This window comes from Bombus fervidus, chromosome 6, assembly GCF_041682495.2.
Source record: "Bombus fervidus isolate BK054 chromosome 6, iyBomFerv1, whole genome shotgun sequence".
In the NCBI taxonomy this organism is placed as follows: domain Eukaryota; kingdom Metazoa; phylum Arthropoda; class Insecta; order Hymenoptera; family Apidae; genus Bombus; species Bombus fervidus.
In genome coordinates, this window is record NC_091522.1 from 8,655,831 (window position 1) to 8,678,373 (window position 22,543).

The following is a 22,543-nucleotide window of genomic DNA, read 5'->3' on the forward strand; positions in this document are numbered from 1 at the left end:
TCACTTTTAAATATTGTTGCTTACTATTTATCAATTTTAAGAACGATTTCATTTAATGAAATCATATCATCGTAATGATGGAATTGTGATCTATGAAAACGTGCAAATGAAATGTTTTATAAATGTCTTCTTTTTTTTCTTACTGTAACAATATTCATTTTGAACGACAACTTTTTATGACTCATAAAAAGAGTGGTCTAATCAGCATTTTTTATAAGTCGAAATAAACTATATGTAAAATGACGGTGCAATATGCTAAAAATACCTATACTTTATTATATTCGACTATCTCTTTTTCTTGCTCTTGTATGATTCTCAAAGCTGTAGAAACATTTAAAATTATGTTACCTTAGCTCAAGAATCTCCTCATTTAGAAAATGTTGTATAATATTTTATTCTGTATATTTATACAAACAATATGGGGTACAAAAGAATCATTGTAGATCGTTCTAATAAATCAAAGCTATCACGAAGATTATCTCGCTCAAAGATGACAATTTTTTGTTTTCAAGTTTTGATATGTATATTTTTTGTTATCTGTATGATTGATTTTACATAGAATATAGAGAGTTACAGTTAAATGCAATTGAATATGCGGACTCAACGAAAGAGAAGTTTAACTTCAATCAACTTGTAAATAAAATATAATCCCAACTAAAATCAGAACAATTCCAATCGTGATTTTAATCGTGATTTTAGTAAAATATAATAATCGAGTCGGCTGGTTCTAGGGTCGAACGAGATGTTAATATTAAATTATACAGTCTCCTGAATTCTGAGACGAAGAATAACGTTATACGCCGTTGGACGCCAGAGAAAAAATTCGTCGGCGATAAGCGGAGCCTTAGCGGAGCCTATTACGTTGTAGAGAGAAGAAGCAAGTCAAGCAGAATTGTTTAATTTCGAATCGTTTCTTGCTTATGCTAAGCATAGAAAGAAAATTAAAGAAGCTGATGAATTTTGTTATAATTTGTTGCACGTGTCTGCATGTAAAAATAGAAAGTGTAGACACTTACAACGATTCAAAAACACATACGTGCATATATAAATATATAAATAGTTTTATTATATTGCAAAATGAAATAATACAATATTTAGCTACTGTATATAGTGTAAAAGAAAAGCTGGTCTTGTAAGATACGGATTAAGGTGTTTTAATGTGCACATAGCCGCGTCATTGTCAATGATGAGTATATTATTACGATTAATAATAATTGCAGTTTTTTAAAAAAAAAGAGATAGATATCGTTGAATACCATCTTGTTTAATCCTTATTTTCTTGTGAAAATATCCACTAGAATTTTAAAAAGTAATTTAAAATACATACCTACCTGCTTGTGTAACTTTGTCAATTTTCTCGAGAGGGCGCTGATATAAGATTTCAAATTCTTTGGATAACATATTGTTACATGGTAGCTTGTTGTTATTAATTGTACATATATCTAGCCATAATAGCTTTGCAAAAAATTTACATAGTCCTTGTTTAATTCACATTTGTAACAAAATGAAACCTACTCTTGTAGCAGATGAGATGTTTCCAGAAGGTGCTGGATCTTACATCGAATTAGAAGAGGTACGTATCGGTTTAATAAGGTTATGTTTACGTTGAAACATTAATTTTCTATTAGTAAATGATGAGCCAAACATCGTTTTTTTTCTCCAAATTATATATATTTATAATTTTCGAAAAATTTGTAAATGATTGCTCTGAAGGGAAAAATAAACCAATACGAATATTGATAATCATGAATTTATTAAAATTATTTTAGGTTGGAGGTAGTCGTTTATTGGTTGACTTAACTGCAAGTGAAAAAGCAGTACACGCAGATTTTTTCAATGGTAATAAAGATAATATTTTCATTCAAAATTAATTAATGCTGATAGCATAACAAATACTATTGATATCTTATGAGTAATAATGCTTTTTTTCAGATTTTGATGATCTATATGACGATGATGATCTTGAATAAAAATTTATAATTTTGGTAATAACAATAGTGAGAGTAATGATAATGAAAAAGAAAAACAACTTATAAAGCATTCTGTAAATATTTGAAATGTTTTGTAATATATAGTAGAAATTGATGTAAAAAAAATGGAACAGATTTACTTTTATGATTACTTGTAGTAAATCTATTTTCATCTTTTATTTGAACTGATTCAGATAACAGTAACAAATTTTGAATTTATATAATACATATATATGATCGTTATAAATAACTATAAAAACTGAAATTAAAATAATTATTATTAATATTATATATTTATAAATTATGTTCTATTATATCAATTTATAATCAAAGTTTTAAACAAACAAATATATGTCTATTAGATGGAAAAGCAATTAAACACATACAGGTAGAGAAAATTGATATACACAGTGCAATAACATTATTACAATTTATTATTTTTAGTTCGAAATTGAATCAGATGTGCGCCCTTGTTCAGAATACCATTTATCTCGGCATATTAGCTTGGGCGATATTAATTATAAACGTGCCATAAGAAAATGAGTACTGGTCATAATGTCTCGTACACATTAATATCGATATCATTGTAAAGATTATAATTTATAATACATAGATGCTAGTCATATAAACCTGTTAAGATGATGCACAATTAAAATAGCACCCCGGGTTTCAGTCGCGCCACATAATCATGGATCCTGTCGATCGTCATGCATCGAGAGTCTCCTTTTTTCAGACGAGACGTTCTGAAGCTTTTGTGTTTTATGCCTACACGATTTGTTTCTTGTTTTTTTTTTTTTTTTGTGTGTGTTTCTCCTTGGCCCCAATCGACATTTAATTCACTTTTTGACCATCCTCATTTTTCATTAACAGACTTTTATTAACGGTGACAAGGAGGTTCCATATTTAAGAGACCCCCGACTACCGTCACTCGTTTGCATCTTGAATGCGCACAAGAATGACATTTTTAAGAGCGATATCGATGACGACCATGTCGAGTACGCTGCTAACAGTGACGAGTATCCTGTAAAATACAATTTTTACTCTATTTGTACATTAAAAAGATTTCTTTAATTCTATATATTATGAATTACTCACCCTGAGTCCAGCCCCGAGAAAATCGTTCGGAGTGCTAGTTAACTTCGAGATCACTATCGGCTTGGTCATCTTGATCACTTTCCTCTTCTTCATCTTCCTCCTCGGAATAATACTGCGAGGGTGGCGATAGAACATCCTCTGAAAGTGAAGTATGAGAAGATGAAGGAGGTCGAGAGCCTTCCAATTTTGTGTCCAGATCTTCCATTGAAGTACTTGGTCCAGGAATGGTCACTGGGATGAATTTTTCCAAATCACCAGATGCTAGTTCTAAATTAAAGCATTGAAGTATAGAATTCATATAACGATCTGAACAATTGTTTAATTATGAATCATACGTACGTTCCACGTATTTCTCCAGAGATTTTGGAACCATTAATTTGGCCTTCCGTAAATTTTCCTCTGTGCATTCACCTTTCTCTAAACCTGATCAAATATTATTTCTCTTTAATTAATCTGACTAATAGATTCAAAAAGAAATATAAAACAAATTGCTTACCGAAAGCTAAACCCATTTGCTTTAGAACTTCAATATCGTCGTGAATTTCGAACTTATCGTTAAAATTGAACAGGTACTCGGTTCTGTAACCAACATGATTTAATATTGTCAATTAAAATATAATATTGGCAGTAATAAAAAAATCACTTGTTTCTATTATCATACTTGTCATTTGAAATGCTGCAATCTATGACAGTCTTTTTGCTAGTATTCACAATCAGGAATGGCAGCTGTATGGCAGAATTTGGTTTTGGTGGGCCACGCAGACTCTCATTGGCACGATTACGTTCCACCAAATTTTTAAAAGAGATATGCGAGAGGATCAATTGATGCAATTGTTGTGTTTTTGCTTTAATCCTCTCGATTTTCTTCTTTTTATCTTTTTCAAGTGCCAAACATTCCTGAAGAGAATTAGTTGGCAAACCTAACCACCTGATTTCTTTCTTCTCTTTTGAAATAATATTCATTGCCATTAAAACGTTCAAAGCATCATAAACGCGTCTTCTAATATTTTTCTGATCATATTGCTATAAGACAAAAAATAATACGCTATTCTTTATTTGTATTACTTTAAAAATGAAAAGAAATGGCAAAAATCATACCTGATCTGTTAAAGAGTTTATATGAGCAGGATTAGTAAATTCTCCAACAAGTTCATCCGCAACCTCATTGTACGACGTCGTTCCCTTCTTTTTAACTTTCTCACAAACTTTCATTGAAAAATGACGTAATCCTTTACCTACTTTTTCCGTTTTTCTCCGTTTGCTATCAAGAAGAAAATAAAACATTAATGATAAATATATGTTACTAAAAATTTATCTTAAATATTTAAGTTCTTAATCATTGAGATTTGTTTACAAGTAATCTATAGAACGAAGACAATAGTAAATACACGTATAAAAAAATATTCCATTAAATAGATAAATCCTTACTCTGGTACAAAATCACCACCCTCAACATCTTGTCTTTTTCTAGAACCACTATGATCCAATATTGGACTAATATATGTTTTTCCACTTGCATCTTTCACAATTTGTTGATTACCAGATTGTTGTTGCTGTTGTTGTTGCTGTTGAGATACTATTGCCTGTTTTATATCACTCTGTAAAACAAAATAAACAAAACAATCAGTTCATATATTCCTACAACTTTTAATGAGTTTAGTATTAAAATTTTACCAACAGAGGTAACTATTTTGAATAAAGCATACCATTTGTGCAGATGTTAATTGTATAGTTTTGGTCAGTACAGGTTCACCAGCCTTGGTTGTTGCTAATTTTGTATTCTGTAATGGTATTGTAACCAACCCTAGAATAATTGCACACAAAAAATATTGTTTTAATATCCTTTATTTCAAAATTAAATGACAAGAAATTATATTACTGTATATGCAGGGCGTCTCATATAAACGTTTTCACATAATTATATCTTGAAATATTAGGTATTCAAACAGATATTTCAAATTAATTTGTTTCAAAGAAGGCATCTAATGATGGACATAAATTTTATCTAATTACACCTCTGAGATTGCAAGGTGGCTTTTATTTTTTAATATGAAATTATATATTTTCGTTCAATTAAGCATGTAGTTCATTACAAGAAAAAATATAAAATAGAAAATAAATTTTAAATTCCCATAAACATCTTTGAATGACATTGAAAGATCAACATGTTATAGGTAAATGAATTCATTTTATAATGAATTACATGCCTACCTAAATAAAAATATATGGACCTATCTAAAAAAACAAAGGTCACCTTGAAATCTTGGAGGTATGTTCAACTAAACAAAACTTATATTCCCCATAAGATATTTTGCTGGAAGTAGAGTAACTTATGTTTATAATATTTTTTTCAAATAACCGATAATGTGAGAAATAATTATGCAAAAAGGTTCAAATGTATAAAAAACTAATTTTTTAAATTTGTTAAGTAAAAATACATAAAGAGATAGGTGACTAGATAAAAATAATTGTTGAAAGTTACTCACTTTGGCCAGGAGTTGAGGGACTCTGCAGACTGATAGTTCTAAGAACTTGTGCGTTAGATGACAAAACCTAAACATCAGAAACAAATCACTGAATTCAATATTAAAATGAAAAACTGAATTATCCCTATATAAATATTATAATAAAAAAAGGTTCAAATGGCAAATAAAATTATTATACATATATCGTTTATTATACCTGAGATTCTTGGCTCGGAGTCTTAAAGACTTTAAGGCCACCTGCATTTGTTGTACTGACGATACCACCCAATGCCTTATTAGCAGTACTCTGCACTACTTTTATTACTTGTGGATGACCTAAAATGATATTAAATTTTCTATTACTATTTTGATAGTTAAACAAGTACAACATCAATATATGAATTTTTTTTTTAATTTAACAGAAAATACATTTTTCATCGTATGACCAACTTTATAAGTGTATTACGATAATATCAAACGATATAAAGTCAATAGTAATTAATGAAAAATTTAAATATTAGATAAACATAAACATGAAAAATTATTGAACTAAACAAAGGCTTTCCAAACTAATATACCTTAACCATGTTAGAAACACACTGAACAGGATCTTCAAACCTGAATATAAGCATTGTGAAGTAAAAGTGACCTTTTTCGATTGAACAATCAAGACAAGCAAGCAAGTACATTCCTAAACAATCTGAAGTCAAACAACTTAAAAGTAAATTGATTTTATCTGTTTAGTAATAGAAAAGAAAATAAAAACATCTTTCCATAAATTCAGTGCAGATAGTTTAGAAAGAAACAGAATATAAGACTAACATGTATGTGGAAAAAGAAGAGTCAACATGAAATTGCAATTAACAAGAATCAAACGAAAAATAACAGAAACACGAGCATGAAACCGGGAACAAGGCAACGATAGTGAAACTACGTGATTTTAAGGAAAATGAGAGAAAATCAAGGCATTATCATCGAAGCAAGGCATGCTGATAATTGGCGCGCACTCGGCATACTCACCGTTCGCGTCATGTATGAGAAAGTTCATCGTTTTGTTTTGTTGCGTCATCCTCGAGGTTAGAATTTCGTCCCGGCGTCACCGACGATCACGACGATCGACCGAATGCCGAGTGAAAATAAAAAGATCATAGGTACACTCGCTAATCTTGGCTCGGTCTATCACCAAAATGGCGACTATGATATAGAACCATTTGAGAACAGAATTCAACGATATACCGATCAAAGAACGTCTTATTGCACGCACAAAATTGAAAGCTAGCTGTTTCTTTATCGTACTATTGCAACCATTTTATAAAAACGCTCATTGGAAAAATATCACACACAACACAAATCTAGCTTCCGCGTGCACAGTACAGAATAGAGACGAGCTTGGCGGCATGACAAAGTTAAACAGCTGATTGGTTGCTTTCCCAGTCACGTGGCTCCTTCTGTTCCACGTTTATGGGCACTGTAATATCTGCAAGAAAAACCTGTTTCTAGTGTTACAAAATGCCAAACACTATTATTGGGATTTTACTTTTCAGATTGGTAATACACATTTGTCGGCTTTTGCCCAATAAATAACTTATGTTGAACACAAACGCGTAGTAAATTAAAAAGGACGCGTAGTACATTGCAATTGACTTTACTATACATAGTAAATAGTGGAAAGATTAATCCCATTCAAATATTTAATTCCATCAAATATGCTATTTTTTAAAAGAATTAAATATTTAAAAGTAATTACTACTTCCAAAGAAAAGTTTCGTAATTTATTTACTTTATTATCGATTCTAAACACACATGAATTTTAAATTAAGATAGGTATTTAAAAGTACTTCTTATTTAAGATATATTTCAAATGAAATGTAGTATTAAAATTTATGCACTATTTCACTATAGTCTTATTTGTATAAAAAATAAGTGATAAAGTATATGAAATTTTCGCGCCATGATTCAATATATAATATATTATGTACAAAGTAATCCTAAGAATATTCCTAATAATTTTAATTAATTAAAACATAATTAATTAATTAAAAAACGTTCAGAATAGTTACGTAGTTCAAAATAACATCAAATGAGACATTTTTTATGATTTCTTAGGTTAAATAATTTTCCAATACATCTCCTAAGAAAAGCTATGTAATTATACCTATAAGAAAATAGAATAAAAAATAGTTCATTTAAATAACATGATTACGTATTAATTAAGTGAATTGATGCGTGATTTTAATTTTAAAGCTTTCCAATTGGTTGAAACAAAAGTTTCTAGATAGTCAAGACCAATAATGTTTTTGCAGATTCGGCATTAGTCGCGAAAGAATTTTGATAAGAGACGTCACAGAATCGTGCAATTAGTCAAAAGTTTTCAAAGACAAATAATTCATTTGTAGCGTTCTTTAAAAGAAACTATATCACATTGCGTAGGTTCAGGATCTGTTATCAATAAAGTTGTCATAATAAAATAAATTGTGTTTTTAACACGAAATATTGAACTGAAAAGTAGTTGCCTTATATGTGTGCTTTTAAAAGAATCGTATAGAATACTTCGAACCGAGGCTGAGGGTTCGTTCAGGGTCTGACTGAATGGTAAGATTATTTTAAGGCTCGTGAGACGATTGAAACGCTCAGGTTAAATATTTATTATCTTCTTCAACAAACTCGCACCCTAACAAGTCGCAATTCGATTTCTTCTAGTTTCTTTAAATTGTTAAATTTTTATTTTATATCATTCATGTTTTTTATAAACATGTATAAATTTTATGTTGCTTTGTTGATTTCTTTCTTTTTTTTTTTTACCTGAACCTTTCTGTCGTCATTGTATCGTTGATCGACTTAATACACGACCTCCATTTTTGTTGCAACTATTTCATTCGGCATATTTCTTGCAGTGTTTGTCGGTTCAATTATTTTTTTTAAATCACTTTACGAATTTTTAAACTTGACTTCGGCGAAAGTCAAAATTTTTAGGTTAATTCGAATGTGTACTTTCGAAATAAGAAAACAGACACGATTAATATTTATAAAATCATGTTTGATGATAATAGGTCGTAGCCTGTAACAAATTTGACATTTACATCTATAGATATAACCTGAAGAAATATGTTTGGCGTAATTTATTGCAAATCTTGTAATATATGAACAAAATATTTAAGAAGAGTATATCCTACAAAAAACTCTTCGCATAAACATATATGAGGATATTATAAGTCTGGAATATGAAAAATACCATACATAGCCTCTTTTAATTCACAATTTGGAGCACGTACTATTACAGCAATTAAATCACGTAATTTTTTAACCTAAATTTGATATATTATTTTTACTTTCTTTTAATTTTATTTCATTATGTTTTTGTGCACAAAATATTAGAATGAATTTTCCAAATGCATTTTCTATGTTTGGGATTTACATAATGATTATGTACTATAGTAGTGCACATTATTTAATTGTATTAATTACAGTTTATATAAACTATTTACTAGAACAAGAGACCTAACAGTTGTTTATTGTTTCCATATATTCCGCAAGGTCTGTACATTGTGAAAAACATGCCTCTGTTCGGAAAGTCTCAAAAGAGTCCGGCGGAGGTGGTAAAAGCTCTTAAGGAAGCAGTAAATGCATTGGAGCGTGGTGATAAGAAGGTAGAAAAGGTATGTTGTGAAACTACATTTCGGTTTCTATGACGCAATACATTAATTTTTAGGCTCAAGAGGATGTCAGTAAAAATTTGGTACATATAAAAAATATGCTTTATGGAACAGCTGAAACAGAGCCTCAAGCAGATATTGTTGTTGCCCAATTGGCCCAAGAATTGTATAATAGTAATTTGTTGCTTCTACTTGTGCAAAATCTTAGTCGCATAGATTTTGAGGTATGTTTAGATGTATTTACAAAATAATATCAAATTATAAATTGTGCAACAATTTTTCAAACTTTTAATATTTCATTTATGATATACTATTTGTTTTTTTATTAATATACTCATATACTCATATATTTAATATGTTTTATAATATTTCATTAGGGAAAGAAGGATGTTGCTCAAGTATTTAATAATATATTACGGAGACAAATTGGAACTAGATCTCCAACAGTAGAGTATATATGTACTAAACCAGAAATATTGTTTACTCTCATGTCTGGGTAAATTCTCTTTCTTCCTAAAGTACAATATTCATCTTCTACTTGTTAAATATAAATATGAAATATTTTAATTTATAAATGTAATAATTACAGATATGAGCACCAAGACATTGCTTTAAACTGTGGCACTATGTTAAGAGAATGTGCAAGATACGAGGCCTTGGCAAAAATCATGATCTATTCGGACGACTTTTACAATTTTTTCAGATATGTTGAAGTGTCAACATTCGACATAGCTTCCGACGCGTTTTCTACGTTCAAAGTAAGCGATGATAAGCGCATGATATATCGTACTTAAAGTAAAGAATACTCTTGGTGCATCCGGTACGTTGGTTTTTAGGAATTACTTACCAGGCATAAAATACTGAGCGCTGAGTTTTTAGAAATTAATTACGATAAAGTTTTCTCTCATTATCAAAGGTTATTGAATTCAGAAAACTATGTTACGCGACGACAAAGTTTGAAACTGCTAGGGGAACTCTTACTCGATAGACACAATTTTACCGTATGTATAATTATTAGTAGTGAAAGAAAGTATATATATGTATACATGCATAGTGTGCGTGTGTGTGTGCGTACCTATATATATATATATATATATATATACATCTTCTTAAGAGCACGTTAATTCGACAGTTCTTAAATTTCAGGTAATGACACGATATATTTCGAATCCTGATAATTTGAAATTGATGATGAATATGCTCAAAGAAAAATCACGTAATATTCAGTTTGAAGCGTTTCATGTTTTTAAGGTATATTTACATAGTTTAGAATCATCATTATTATTTAGATTTAGAAAATAATAAGAAAAATTTGTTCGTAATTTTTTAGGTATTCGTGGCGAATCCAAATAAACCGAAACCAATCTTAGATATATTACTGCGTAATCAGGAAAAATTAATCGAATTTTTGACGCGCTTCCACACTGACCGTTCCGAAGACGAACAGTTCAATGATGAGAAGGCGTATCTTATTAAGCAGATTAAAGAACTTAAGTCTGTACATGAGAATTAAGTCCAAAATACAAGTTATTGCTACAGCTACCGTTAACTACTACTATTGAAGTCTATTCAACTGCTGTTGCTACTGTTACACCATCACAGTCACCGATGTAGCAATCTACCATTATTTTCTTCCTATCTTTCTGTCTTTTGCTGTCCCTTTCTTTCACTTGTTATAGTTATCGTTAATCGATTCATAATGATTCGATTACTATTAATTATTATTATTAATTATTACTATTATTATTATTAATTATTATTATTATTATCGCTATTACTTTTATTTGCGAGTAGTTCTGTAAATAAAGTTTTCGTTTAATTATGCATTATTGTATATTTACACAAAGCGATTCTATGCCACGTTCATATATTTCCATTTAAATATCCACTTAAAGCAAATAACATTTGAAAAGAAAATATTCCTTCTTGAAGTTAATATCAATTTCTCAATGCAATTGCATTATTTGATGCTATCATAATTATGCTGCCTAATATTTATTAAATTACGAAATTTATGTTATAAAATATTGTTCAAAAGCTAATATATGTTTAATTTTTTTATTTAAAATTTATAGGAATAAAGAAATTATGTATTTATTATTGAAACTTAATAATTGTTAGGTTATGTCCATCATGTTAAACAGCATTTCATTATTGAACATTACAATGTTAAAAAAACAAAAATATATTTTCAGTCAAGGGAAAAGATTACATTGGAGTAGTGGGGGATGTCACGTGGTATTTTATGACAGCAATATCATGGCGGTCAGTTTAGGCTAGTCAATAGTGAACAGTATTCGTCAGAAAATTTAATTGTGCTAACATTTTAACATTATTTAGTGAAATAAATCAACTGTTTGCTTATAAATACGTTCCGACTTGATATTCTAGTGCAATTATAGAATAAAAGACTTGAATTTAAATGGAATTAAGGAAGATTGAATTGAATTCGTATAATGTAAATTCAATGAAGAACGAAATTACATAAACTCGTTCTAAGTCTGTGACGATAACTGATATATTTGCTAGCAAAGAGTATGGAATAAATAAAAATGTTTGTAAAAGACCCCTGTGGGATTGTGTGTATCATAATTACATATGTTGCTGTCTTCTATGCAGATTACGTCGTCGTATGTTGGGTTATCCTGCAAAATTTGCAAAACAGGTGCATTTAATAATATTCGATGTTTGTAAACCTATTTATTTGTAGTTTTATATTTATTTGTACGAAGTTGATTTTGCATAAATTTTATATCAATATGGATATGTGTATTTTAATCTTTTAATATACTTTTAATTTAATTTAATAAAATATTGCTCATGGAATGTTTCTTTTTCTATTTTATTACATTATTGCACTTTTCTTGTAATTAGAGATGCATCTTCAGGAAATGCACTTACATTAATTATTTACTGATTTACAATTAATCTCATTTTGTATATTATTATGTACAGTTTTTGGGGTCCCTTTCATATTGTGGCTTTCAACGCTATTATATTATTATTGTTAGCATCACATTCGAAAGCAGTCTGCAGTGATCCTGGTGTTGTGCCACTACTTCAAAGTCGTATGGACTTTTCTGACATTCATACAGATAATCCAGAAACAAAAATTGAATGTGATGAGAGAGACAGTTGGACTGTTTGTACTAGATGCGAAACATATAGACCTCCCAAAGCATGTCATTGTAGAATTTGTAAACGATGTGTTAGGCGAATGGATCATCATTGTCCATGGTATGCTATAACTTATAGGAATATAAAACATGTTTACAGTTGTAGAGTAGTAAAAAATATTAAATTCAATTAAAAATTATGCAATTTATAGTAATTAATAATTGATCTTTGTTATTATTTATTTTCAATTGTAATTTTTATTTTTTAACTTTCAAATTTATGATATTTTCGTAGTATTATTTTTTAGTATTTTTACCAAACATTCATTATAATAAAAATAATAATACAGTAATAGCAGATTTATGATTTATATATTCTAATGATATTTTTTAACATTGAACTTAATTTATAACATTGCTCAAAGGATAAACAACTGTGTTGGAGAACAAAATCAAAAGTACTTTATTCAATTTCTGGTCTATGTTGGAATATTGGCCTTCTATGCACTAGGCTTGGTGATAACCTCATGGATTTTAGAATGTTCTCTGTGCAATAATGACATAGCCATCAAACAGGGTCGCATGTATGTGTGTTTCAAATATTTCACTATTGTTTGAAATTATAACTATATAATTACATTCTAACTTAAATTCAACTTCTAATAATAGAATAAGAGTACTTTGAGAGAAGATTAAATAATTAGTAATTTTTTCTGATACAATATTCAAATTTACATGTAAAGTTTATTCAAATCTAAAAATTATTTGAAGTACACACAGAAATATGTCAGAAAAAAATAAAATTAATCAAGAAGTTTTTTCTCCAGCTTACACTCTCTTATATTGGTATTGGAATCAGTACTGTTTGGCATGTTTGTCATCGCAATGCTGGTAGACCAATTTCAAGGTATCCTCGGAGAAGAAAACATAATGGAACATATGCAGAATAATCATCATTATAAAAGAAACAGTTCACGTACTCTGGTTTTACTTTCTCAGGTTTGTGGCAAGAGTCATCCAATTCTATGGATGTTTCCTTGCCAAAACCCACCACGTTATACTTTTCGAAAAGATGCGTACCTGATAGATCATGAAGTTTAGATGAATACTTAATCACATATTGAGATGTAAATGCTCTTTTATGGCTTTGCTTGCCATAAATACTTTTCTATATGTTTAAGAAAGTCTCCATTATTTAAATGCAATTTGCGAAAAAATAAGATATTATGCATTACAAAATTTAGGAGAAGGAAAAGGAAGACTTTCACATATTATACTTGTCTACTTCAAACACTTAAATATTATTAAAAACGTTTAATTATTTAAAATTAGAAAATTTACAGCATTTTAATATTTTTTAATAATTTTTAGTCTTTTAATAAAGTTTTTTTTTAAATAATCTCATATTTAGTTATAAATGTAGAAAAAGTAACACATAGGAAAGAAGATGTTTGAAGATTTAATTTTATACAAATTTTGTATCATTGCTATTGAATTATTATTTAATCCCGCATTAAATTATATCCGCTTATAGTTCAAGATAAACTCTTAAATTAATATATATTTTAGTATTTGTGAGTCATTCCATAAGATTAAATATGTCTAAATATACTTGCAAATTTAATACTCACATAATTGAATCAAGTGTTAGTAACTGTATTGAATGTAATGTCAATGAATGAATTTCAACAAAATCTTGTAATACATGTAATCAAACATTTTAGTATATCTTTCATAAAATTTCATGAATTCATATGCTTTACGAAATATTCCAGTTTATGCAAAATTCAGTACTAATTTTCAATTTTTTAAAAATATTAATGAAATTCATTTGTATTTAAATTGTGCAGAATGTATATTTTTTATATTTATATGTGTTATGAAATTATTATACATAAAAAAGTATTATACTATAAAATAAGTAAGAAATTTATTTTCTTCAAAAAATTTATTGAACATATAACTTTTAAAGACAAGCAGCCATTAAACCAGCGACATTTTCGAAGTCTATTTTTTCTGTAATATTTTTTGTTTTAATATTTTCATCCTGATTAGCTATAAAAATAATGGACTTGCTTTCTTCTTTCCATCCATATTTTTTTACCCAATGTTTTAATGTGGTATCTGAAATAAATTATTTTATTACTAAATTTGTATTCATACATATTTTAACATAGTATACTAATTTGTACTTAAAAAACAGATTTCTAAATTTGTATAAAACATTAATAAGTAAAACATATTAACAATATTAATTCAAGGAATTTAGTTTATAAATTCGCGCTTTAACGAATTTATGTTGTTTAGAATAATTATTTTTTTTTTTATATAATATTTTTTAACAAAATATTCTTTTGTGAATATTTTCATAAATCTCTTTCAAAATATTTAAAAAATGTGAAAAAAACATTACCATCAACTCCTCCAAGAAGTTGTGCTAAGAGATTTTTATCTATTGTTTGGAATGTAATTCCTACTACATGGCAAACAAATTTTCTTATAGAATCTTGAAATCCTACAATCCTATCACAAAGATCAGACATAGACAGAACTCTATCCCAAAAATGTTGGAAATTACATTGTTCTAAAATGTCTCCCAAATACATGATTTGATTAATAGGACTTTCTTGCATCTGTAAAAATAATTTTAAACTTATTGGTCAATTTATGCATTAATTATAAAAAGTAGATTAGCAACATATTTATGTAAAAAATATAAATGAGAAATTATATATATTTTGTATGAAAAAATGTTTTATTATATATATTATAAATGTGTTCTTGAATTAAGATCATGCTTAATTAATATATAAGTTATAAATCAAAATATTTTCGATGAAGATATAAGAATCAAGATGATAAATGAATAACTTACAATTCGTTCACTGAGAAGACATTTACAAAGTACAAAATCAGTATGAGGAAGATTTGTTAGAGCCTTCAACAGTATTTGACAAGTAATATCCATGTTAAACCTATGTGGATTTAATTGATACAGTTTCAAAACTGCTAAATTAGCTTCCAAGTCATATGCATTCTCTCTTGATTGTATTTCAACATATTTTTCTAGGGTTGCTAAATGATCTGGATTATATCTGAAATTTGTATAAAATATGAAAAATATACTTACAGTTATTTTATTTGCCATGCATGCTTAATGTATATGATTGTAATATGTTCTTCATGATAACAATATAAATAAAATTTTAATGAGATCAAATAAATTAATAATTAAATGTTGAAAGAAATATATTAAATTTCCATGTATTTTTTGTGTTATTAAAATAAATCATGTATAAAATATGAAGTAGATTATACTTTTGAATAATGAATAATGCACCTTTCAATGCCTTTCAACATTCCAGCCACAGTCTGACGCATTGCTTCAGCCATTATAGTAAAAAGGATTATTTCCTTAATTGCTTATTATAAGTTAAATAGTATATTGCTATTTAATTTAGAAAAAAGATATTTTGTTAGGTTAGGAAACGTAATTCCAACTACACGATGAGAGTCTTCACAAGGTTGCCAAATTTGACAACATAAACTAATAATACCAACCTACATAAATGCTTTTAGAAAAGAAAATTTAAGTATCACCAGGTATTATCTGCTATCAGCTATTTTATTTTAATTTTGAACGCAAAATAGTATATATTAGTAATAACATACAATATATAATAGTAAAGTAATTTTGTTTGCAGGTAATAATAAAAATGTAAATACGTTTGTCTTATGCACATTAAATTAAAAACAAAATAACTATTCCCGAATTGTTAATACATGATTCATAATTTATACGAAACTATCCATTTTATGTACAGTTGAAAGAAGAATTTAATGGAATTATACGAGCTATATATGCATGTTTATCATGTTGTAGTTAATGTTTTACAAAAAGTGTGAATTTAAGAAATGTTATTTAACCAATATTTTAAATGTTATAATTTATTCCGAATTTTATATATATGTTATATTTGGTATTTTTACTTGTCTCTTATCAATTTTTGTATTCTTTGTGTAATATATATTTTATCTCTGTTGCGTATTAGAAGTTTTGACGTGCTCCGTGAAATCAAAGGTAGTTCAATTCGTAAAAAAAAGATATGACCCGCAAAGTAATTCTTAACGCGGTTCCCGCGCCACTTCCCGCACATCCTCTAGTCATTGGGGATGCTCCCCTCTGCCGTGTTGACCGTTAACGAGCAATCAAACCGCATGCACGCGCGCGCTTGTAAGGTACAAAAATTAGTTACGTTAACAATTTCTTGTTTCATGCAAAAGTTTCGAACACATGGGCACCATACATCAAATTCGTTGTTTTTATAACGAAGGGTCACTTTTTTCAATTTGATCAGAGAAACTTTTACGAATACTACTTCTTTTTTTCTAAGATTAAGAATTAATCGTAAAATTTTCTAAGGAATTCAAAAAATTTTTTCAGATAGTTGCTTAATTTCATAGATCGAAGAGTGATTTCTATCTATAACAGATGCTTCGGGATTTGTGTGAGTTAATGTCGATCATCCTGATGATCTATATTACGGAGTGTACCCAGAACGGATGTAGCGATAGATCGGTGTCACGTGAACCCTCCGGATATACTAGCTTCCTAGTCTTGCTCACCTACTTTATCGCACTCTTTCATTTCGTCGGAAAGCACAAAAACTTGCTTATTTCATATACAAAAAAAGACAGTTTCGATAATAAGGATAATAACGCGAAAAATGAGATATTGTGAAGTGTTCAAAGTTGTACACTTGGAAACATGATTGACAATATTGTTTGTATAGATCAGATGATCAATTGATGTTATTTCATGAATAACAAAAATCGTCATAAATAATGTTTCTCTATTTTAAGGCTCTTTTCTTCAATTGACCAAAAAGGAACCTCCGTGGTCAATATCTATGATAGAACTTTCTAATTACATTCTTAGGAAACATTTTTTCTGTCATCCGTGTTGCAATTCCAAATACTTGAGATTGGCGCGATCGAATAATAGCGATAGAAGGTTGCAACGGTATTGCGAGCTAGAATTGGAAAGTTATCGATACATAGAAGAAAATGGATGGATATGTAGATGTACATATCTAAACATTGACAATAAAGAGCACAGCATCGTCGGGATAGCCGTCAACTTGATGATGATATACTGTTGCGATCTTGGTGACCCTCTTTCTCCTTGTTTTCCTCGTCCCCTCTTGCTTCGTGCGCGCGAGCAGGCACGAGTGAGCGCGCGCGGATTAAACGCGTGACACCGATGTAAACGGCAAGGGTGGACCGGGGGAAAAAAAGGAAAAGGGGGATCCCCCGATTTTGTACCCCTGATATTTCAGCTAGTTCGCCGTCGAAAGTGAACTCCTGATTCCAGTTCTGAGCGGGCCGGCTAACCATTCGCATCGTCCCTCAGATATAAATTGTCTTTTAGACATCGACATCGAGACGAGACGAGCGAAAGTTGAGAGAAAAAAGGGAGATCAAGGGAGGAAAAAACGAACAGTTGCAACAGTTCTCGTCGTTCATGTACATCATACGTAGTAATCGATGATCGTAACGTCGCTAGAACCGCCAGGATCAAGAGAACCCGTTAGCTCTTGATCGCCGAATATCACTTTACCGAATCGAAGTTCCGTCGAATCAAAGTGTTACATCACTCTTTTTTTGCATCGAGGATTTTGCTTGAAACACTGAGAATGCCGTCCGTTCGACCCGATCGAGCTGTTGCGTGAAAGATTAAGAGTGTGCAGTGCAGTGCATACGATCTAATTCAATTCTTGAGAAAGTTCCGTTAAATCGGCGTTTCTCTTTCGCGCGGTCCTTCCCTCATTTCCGTTCTTCTCACGAACCACCGGAAATTCACGAGGAGGAAGCACGGTGACCACGGAAGCGCAATAAACGGCTGATACAGTGTCGTGAGATCGATAACTGGCTAAAGTTAGGTTTGTATGAAACTATGTCTTGTATAAAATTTTATTTCGCAAATTATCTTATTGAAAAAGAACGAAGTAAAATATGGGGAACATGTAACACGTGCGAGCAACTTGACATTCCTAGGCGCGTCATTGACCGAGAAACGGAGATCTGATCGACGGAAGGAAAAGCCGCAAGTGGAGATTGAATTGGAAAAGCGAGAAACCAATTAATAGTAAGCGAGAAATTCAAGATCATAGCAATGTCGGTTATGCGGAACAACGCATTCTCGGCTAATTAGAATATAGCTGTTTTTTATGAGCGTGGAAGAGGAAGAGGGAGCCAGGCAATGGATCGGCCGCGAAGGGGCCGGGGAAGGATGAGCTTTGGGGGAACGCGCACGGACTCGGATATTCATTACAGGGTTCCCCAGCCGGACATTCGTATTTAACCGGATCGCATCGATATTACTTTTACGCCTTAATTTTTCCTTATTGATCTTGACGTCAGAAACCATGTTACTTTTCGTTTCACTTTTGACTCTCGCACGATTCCGCGATAGAAAGAGCGACGAGTCCTTCAAGAATCGTCGAAACATTATCTCTTTATAATACTGTTTCTGTAACTAAACTGCTCGTTTACTTCTGATTTTCAGTCATTTTGAAATACTTGTTAGTTTAATTAAATTTTCAATAACTTTCTTCAGCTTTTCTTATAAGAGAAATCTTAGAATCGGAGAAAAAATGAGTGAAATGTTAGATTCCAGTCATGTGACTCGGTATAGTCAGTGACTATAGTTTTAAACTATAGCTGGTATCCTTGAATTTCGACGCGTAATAGTTTTCCGTAGATTTTCCACACCGCAAAACACAAATCGCATCCGGTCCCGGAAACAGAACTCGGTCAAACTCGTTTTTCGCAAACTACATCCTTTCAGCGAACCTTGAAAGTCGCTTATAATCCATATAAGAGGGCTCATAATCCACTCTCGTGTGAACTTAATAAATATATTCTATAGAAAATCAATACATAGAATAGTCGAAAAATATATAATAGACGAAGAAATAAAAATTATGACACGTTTGATTGCCAACAGAAACACTGTTATGTCTTCGCGGTAGTTCCGCGGCCAATAAAGGAATACGCGAGAGAGGTCATCGAAAACGAGGGAACTCTTTTACGGTGAGCGGAATAAATCGTTCAAAATGACGGAAGCATCGAGAGAACCGGAACTCGCGGATCCTGAAAATCCTGACAAAACTGCATTGAACCTAGCATCCGCATCTAATAAAACGAAGCCACTGCCAGAACGTGGTACATGGAGTACCAAGCTAGATTTCATTTTGAGCGTGGTAACTTTATCAATTATAATATTTCTTATTTCTTATTTGCTCTTCAACGTTTATATTGTATTGATTTTATACTAATTCACTTCGATTCGAAGGTTGGTCTAGCAATCGGTCTGGGAAATGTCTGGAGATTTCCATATCTCTGTTACAAGAACGGTGGCGGTGCATTTTTAATTCCATATTTTTTAACACTGGTTCTTGCTGGGATACCAATGTTCTTTATGGAACTAGCTCTCGGCCAGATGCTTACCGTTGGTGGTCTCGGTGTCTTCAAAATAGCGCCATTGTTTAAGGGTATTGGATATGCCGCCGCTGTCATGTCTTGTTGGATGAATGTTTATTACATTGTAATTCTTGCTTGGGCTATCTTCTACTTTTTTATGTCCATGCGCAGTGGTTAGTTTAATCTAGGATATTGTATTTTATATATGGAGTAAAAATAAATTTGATAAACATATAGAAAGTTCAACGAGTTATATGGACTTTTATTTTTAATCAGAATTACCATGGGGAAGCTGTAATAACTATTGGAACACGAAGAATTGCGTAAATCCCTACGACAGAGATTCGCTAATATGTTGGAATCAAGTTACTAGACATCATAATTACGTTAAAGTATGTTCCGTCAACGACGTCAACATGACAATCACAGAGCTTACTGATCCGGTCAAAGAATTTTGGGAGTAAGCTCGACTAAGCAATTATAGTAACAATATAAAAGGTTTCTTTGAGCGTATAAAATACTATTTTGTAGACGTCGAGCACTTCAGATCAGTGAGGGCGTGGAACACGTCGGGAATATTCGTTGGGAACTAGCTGGTACTCTCCTTTTGGTTTGGATTCTCTGTTATTTTTGTATTTGGAAAGGTGTTAAATGGACTGGAAAGGTGGTATACTTTACCTCCTTGTTTCCTTATGTTTTATTGACGATCCTTCTGATTCGTGGCATTACTTTACCCGGAGCCATGGAAGGCATTCGATTTTATATCAGTCCAAATCTTTCCAAACTAAAAGAATCCGAGGTAAACAATATATAGTTATACCGCAATAATCATTTTCTTTTAATGATTGAATGAAAATAATTGTAACAATTGTTCGGTTTTAGTAATAGCTTATTAAACTTTGCAGGTATGGATAGATGCTGTTACTCAAATTTTCTTTTCGTACGGACTAGGTTTGGGTACATTAGTGGCTCTTGGTAGTTACAATAAATTTACAAATAACGTTTACAAAGACGCATTGATCGTTTGCTCGGTGAATTCTTCGACGAGCATGTTCGCCGGTTTCGTCATATTTTCCGTGGTAGGCTTCATGGCCCACGAACAACAAAAACCTGTCGCAGAAGTCGCCGCTTCTGGTCCAGGATTGGCTTTCTTAGCTTACCCTTCTGCGGTTCTTCAACTTCCTGGAGCGCCCCTTTGGTCTTGTCTCTTCTTCTTTATGCTTCTTCTCATAGGTTTAGATTCTCAGTTTTGTACTATGGAAGGGTTTATTACTGCCATGGTGAGTAAAATTCTTTAGTATATATTTAATAAACAATTTTCAATCCTTTGTAAAATATTTAACATTCAAGGTGGACGAATGGCCGCAGTTGCTTCGCCGGCGTAAGGAACTATTCATTGCAATAGTTTGCGTGCTTTCTTACATTATTGGATTATCTTGTATTTCACAAGGTGGCATGTACGTCTTTCAAATCTTGGATTCATACGCAGTGTCTGGGTTCTGTCTTCTCTTCCTAATTTTTTTCGAGTGTATCTCGATAAGTTGGGCTTTTGGTGTAAATCGGTTTTACGACGCTATAAGAGACATGATAGGATATTACCCTCTAATGTGGTGGAAGCTATGTTGGACTATTACCACCCCCATGATTTGTGTCGTAAGTAGAGTTCATCCTTTATTTTATAAGTCAAAGATTACTGAGACTACTTTCTAATTTTTTCGTCTAGCTTTAATTTATGTTTTAATTTAGATAGAATTATTACTATCCTCCATCTTTAAAAATTTTAATAGGGCGTCTTCATTTTCAATCTCGTACAATGGACACCTGTAAAATATTTAGACTATGAATATCCATGGTGGTCGCATGTGCTTGGCTGGATGACGGCTTTATCTTCGATGCTTTGTATACCTGGTTACATGATTTATGCCTGGAAGACAACACCAGGAGATACGTCTACAGTAAATAAAACTTATTTATTGTTTCGCTTAAGATTTCATAAGTTTTTTGAGTATCTAATAAAACATTAATCATTCTTTTGTATTTTTATGTTTAGAAATACAAGTTGTTAGTACGGATAGAGGATGACGTAACAGGTCTACGAATGAAAATGGGTCAGCCATCGGTCGAACTGACACCACTTTAACTGCCACGGATTCATTTTGATCCTAAAAGGGATTCATTATTTTAATCTTTAATACCTTCTGACTACCATTAATTTAACGAATTAACTATTTAATGACAACATTTGACATCATTATCTTCGTGTAATTTTTTTATAAAATTACTTTCTTCGTTCGTTCGAAAAAAAAAAACTTTTGCTGTGTTCCTGTTTACCAAAGAAATTCATGTTATTTAAATGAACATTTTTTATCGTCTAGATAATAATTTATTAGATTCTTATCAGAAGGAAGCTCGTATAAAATACAAGGCAACTAAAGTGTTCAGAATTGTATCTAGTTTTAGCTTAAGTATATTATAGAGTAATTTAAAGCACATGAAATTTTTGGCATACACGAATAGTTCGCAAGAGAAATGCATTTAGAAAATAATCTCTCGATGTTGTTTATAAGATGGATTCTAAAATAAAAAATTTCAAGTACTTGATAAGTGTTTTAAATTCCGAAACTATTCGTGTAAGTCTGATTACAAATTTAGCAGTTATAACTTATTTTAGCAATATCGGACATGTACCATAAATCAAAAATTATTGCACATTTTGAACGTAACTATATAGTACACATATCTACGCTGCCATAATTATT

The 22,543-nt window shown here is 30.8% G+C and overlaps 6 protein-coding genes across 14 annotated transcripts; 4 read left to right on the forward strand and 2 right to left on the reverse strand.

Moving 5' to 3' along the window:
• Nucleotides 1–1,371: 1,371 nt before the first annotated feature.
• LOC141445777 (COP9 signalosome complex subunit 9) lies at nt 1,372–2,105 on the forward strand. The gene is made up of 3 exons (XM_074111769.1): nt 1,372–1,573; nt 1,770–1,839; nt 1,933–2,105. The coding sequence occupies exons 1-3, from the start codon at nt 1,505–1,507 to the stop codon at nt 1,968–1,970; spliced, it is 177 nt and encodes a 58-aa protein (XP_073967870.1). The 5' UTR covers nt 1,372–1,504; the 3' UTR covers nt 1,971–2,105.
• Nucleotides 2,106–2,386: 281 nt separating this feature from the next.
• Dp (transcription factor Dp) lies at nt 2,387–6,964 on the reverse strand. The gene is made up of 11 exons (XM_072004894.1): nt 6,551–6,964; nt 5,748–5,866; nt 5,552–5,618; nt 4,772–4,869; nt 4,494–4,663; nt 4,164–4,326; nt 3,727–4,088; nt 3,562–3,644; nt 3,405–3,488; nt 3,066–3,332; nt 2,387–2,991 (listed from the first exon to the last, which is right to left on the reverse strand). The coding sequence occupies exons 1-10, from the start codon at nt 6,597–6,599 to the stop codon at nt 3,100–3,102; spliced, it is 1,428 nt and encodes a 475-aa protein (XP_071860995.1). The 5' UTR covers nt 6,600–6,964; the 3' UTR covers nt 2,387–2,991; nt 3,066–3,099.
• Nucleotides 6,965–7,835: 871 nt separating this feature from the next.
• Nucleotides 7,836–10,732, forward strand: Mo25 (calcium binding protein Mo25). 5 transcript variants are annotated; one of them, XM_072004908.1, is made up of 9 exons: nt 7,836–8,122; nt 8,619–8,822; nt 9,065–9,177; nt 9,240–9,407; nt 9,561–9,679; nt 9,773–9,941; nt 10,020–10,184; nt 10,330–10,434; nt 10,514–10,732. In XM_072004908.1, the coding sequence occupies exons 3-9, from the start codon at nt 9,085–9,087 to the stop codon at nt 10,694–10,696; spliced, it is 1,002 nt and encodes a 333-aa protein (XP_071861009.1). In that variant the 5' UTR covers nt 7,836–8,122; nt 8,619–8,822; nt 9,065–9,084; the 3' UTR covers nt 10,697–10,732. The 5 variants fall into 5 exon arrangements, with proteins under 5 accessions (XP_071861009.1, XP_071861008.1, XP_071861005.1 ...); XM_072004904.1 differs by having other exon boundaries at nt 7,837–8,122; nt 9,065–9,186; XM_072004907.1 differs by lacking the exon at nt 8,619–8,822.
• A 151-nt stretch (nt 10,733–10,883) lies between these two features.
• On the forward strand, nt 10,884–13,590 carry Dnz1 (DNZDHHC/NEW1 zinc finger protein 11). 2 transcript variants are annotated; one of them, XM_072004911.1, is made up of 4 exons: nt 10,884–11,848; nt 12,139–12,420; nt 12,725–12,883; nt 13,127–13,590. In XM_072004911.1, the coding sequence occupies exons 1-4, from the start codon at nt 11,736–11,738 to the stop codon at nt 13,398–13,400; spliced, it is 828 nt and encodes a 275-aa protein (XP_071861012.1). In that variant the 5' UTR covers nt 10,884–11,735; the 3' UTR covers nt 13,401–13,590. The 2 variants fall into 2 exon arrangements, with proteins under 2 accessions (XP_071861012.1, XP_071861013.1); XM_072004912.1 differs by having other exon boundaries at nt 10,884–11,813.
• Nucleotides 11,829–22,523, forward strand: Gat-a (GABA neurotransmitter transporter-1A). 4 transcript variants are annotated; one of them, XM_072004878.1, is made up of 10 exons: nt 17,630–18,241; nt 18,357–18,447; nt 19,309–19,564; nt 19,657–19,957; nt 20,061–20,244; nt 20,316–20,583; nt 20,690–21,064; nt 21,135–21,437; nt 21,572–21,739; nt 21,835–22,523. In XM_072004878.1, the coding sequence occupies exons 3-10, from the start codon at nt 19,418–19,420 to the stop codon at nt 21,922–21,924; spliced, it is 1,836 nt and encodes a 611-aa protein (XP_071860979.1). In that variant the 5' UTR covers nt 17,630–18,241; nt 18,357–18,447; nt 19,309–19,417; the 3' UTR covers nt 21,925–22,523. The 4 variants fall into 4 exon arrangements, with proteins under 4 accessions (XP_071860980.1, XP_071860981.1, XP_071860979.1 ...); XM_072004879.1 differs by lacking the exons at nt 17,630–18,241; nt 18,357–18,447 and adding an exon at nt 11,829–11,848; XM_072004877.1 differs by lacking the exon at nt 18,357–18,447 and having other exon boundaries at nt 17,631–18,241.
• Eif3k (eukaryotic translation initiation factor 3 subunit K) lies at nt 14,229–15,840 on the reverse strand. The gene is made up of 4 exons (XM_072004923.1): nt 15,640–15,840; nt 15,175–15,394; nt 14,713–14,932; nt 14,229–14,423 (listed from the first exon to the last, which is right to left on the reverse strand). The coding sequence occupies exons 1-4, from the start codon at nt 15,690–15,692 to the stop codon at nt 14,266–14,268; spliced, it is 651 nt and encodes a 216-aa protein (XP_071861024.1). The 5' UTR covers nt 15,693–15,840; the 3' UTR covers nt 14,229–14,265.
• Nucleotides 22,524–22,543: the final 20 nt, after the last annotated feature.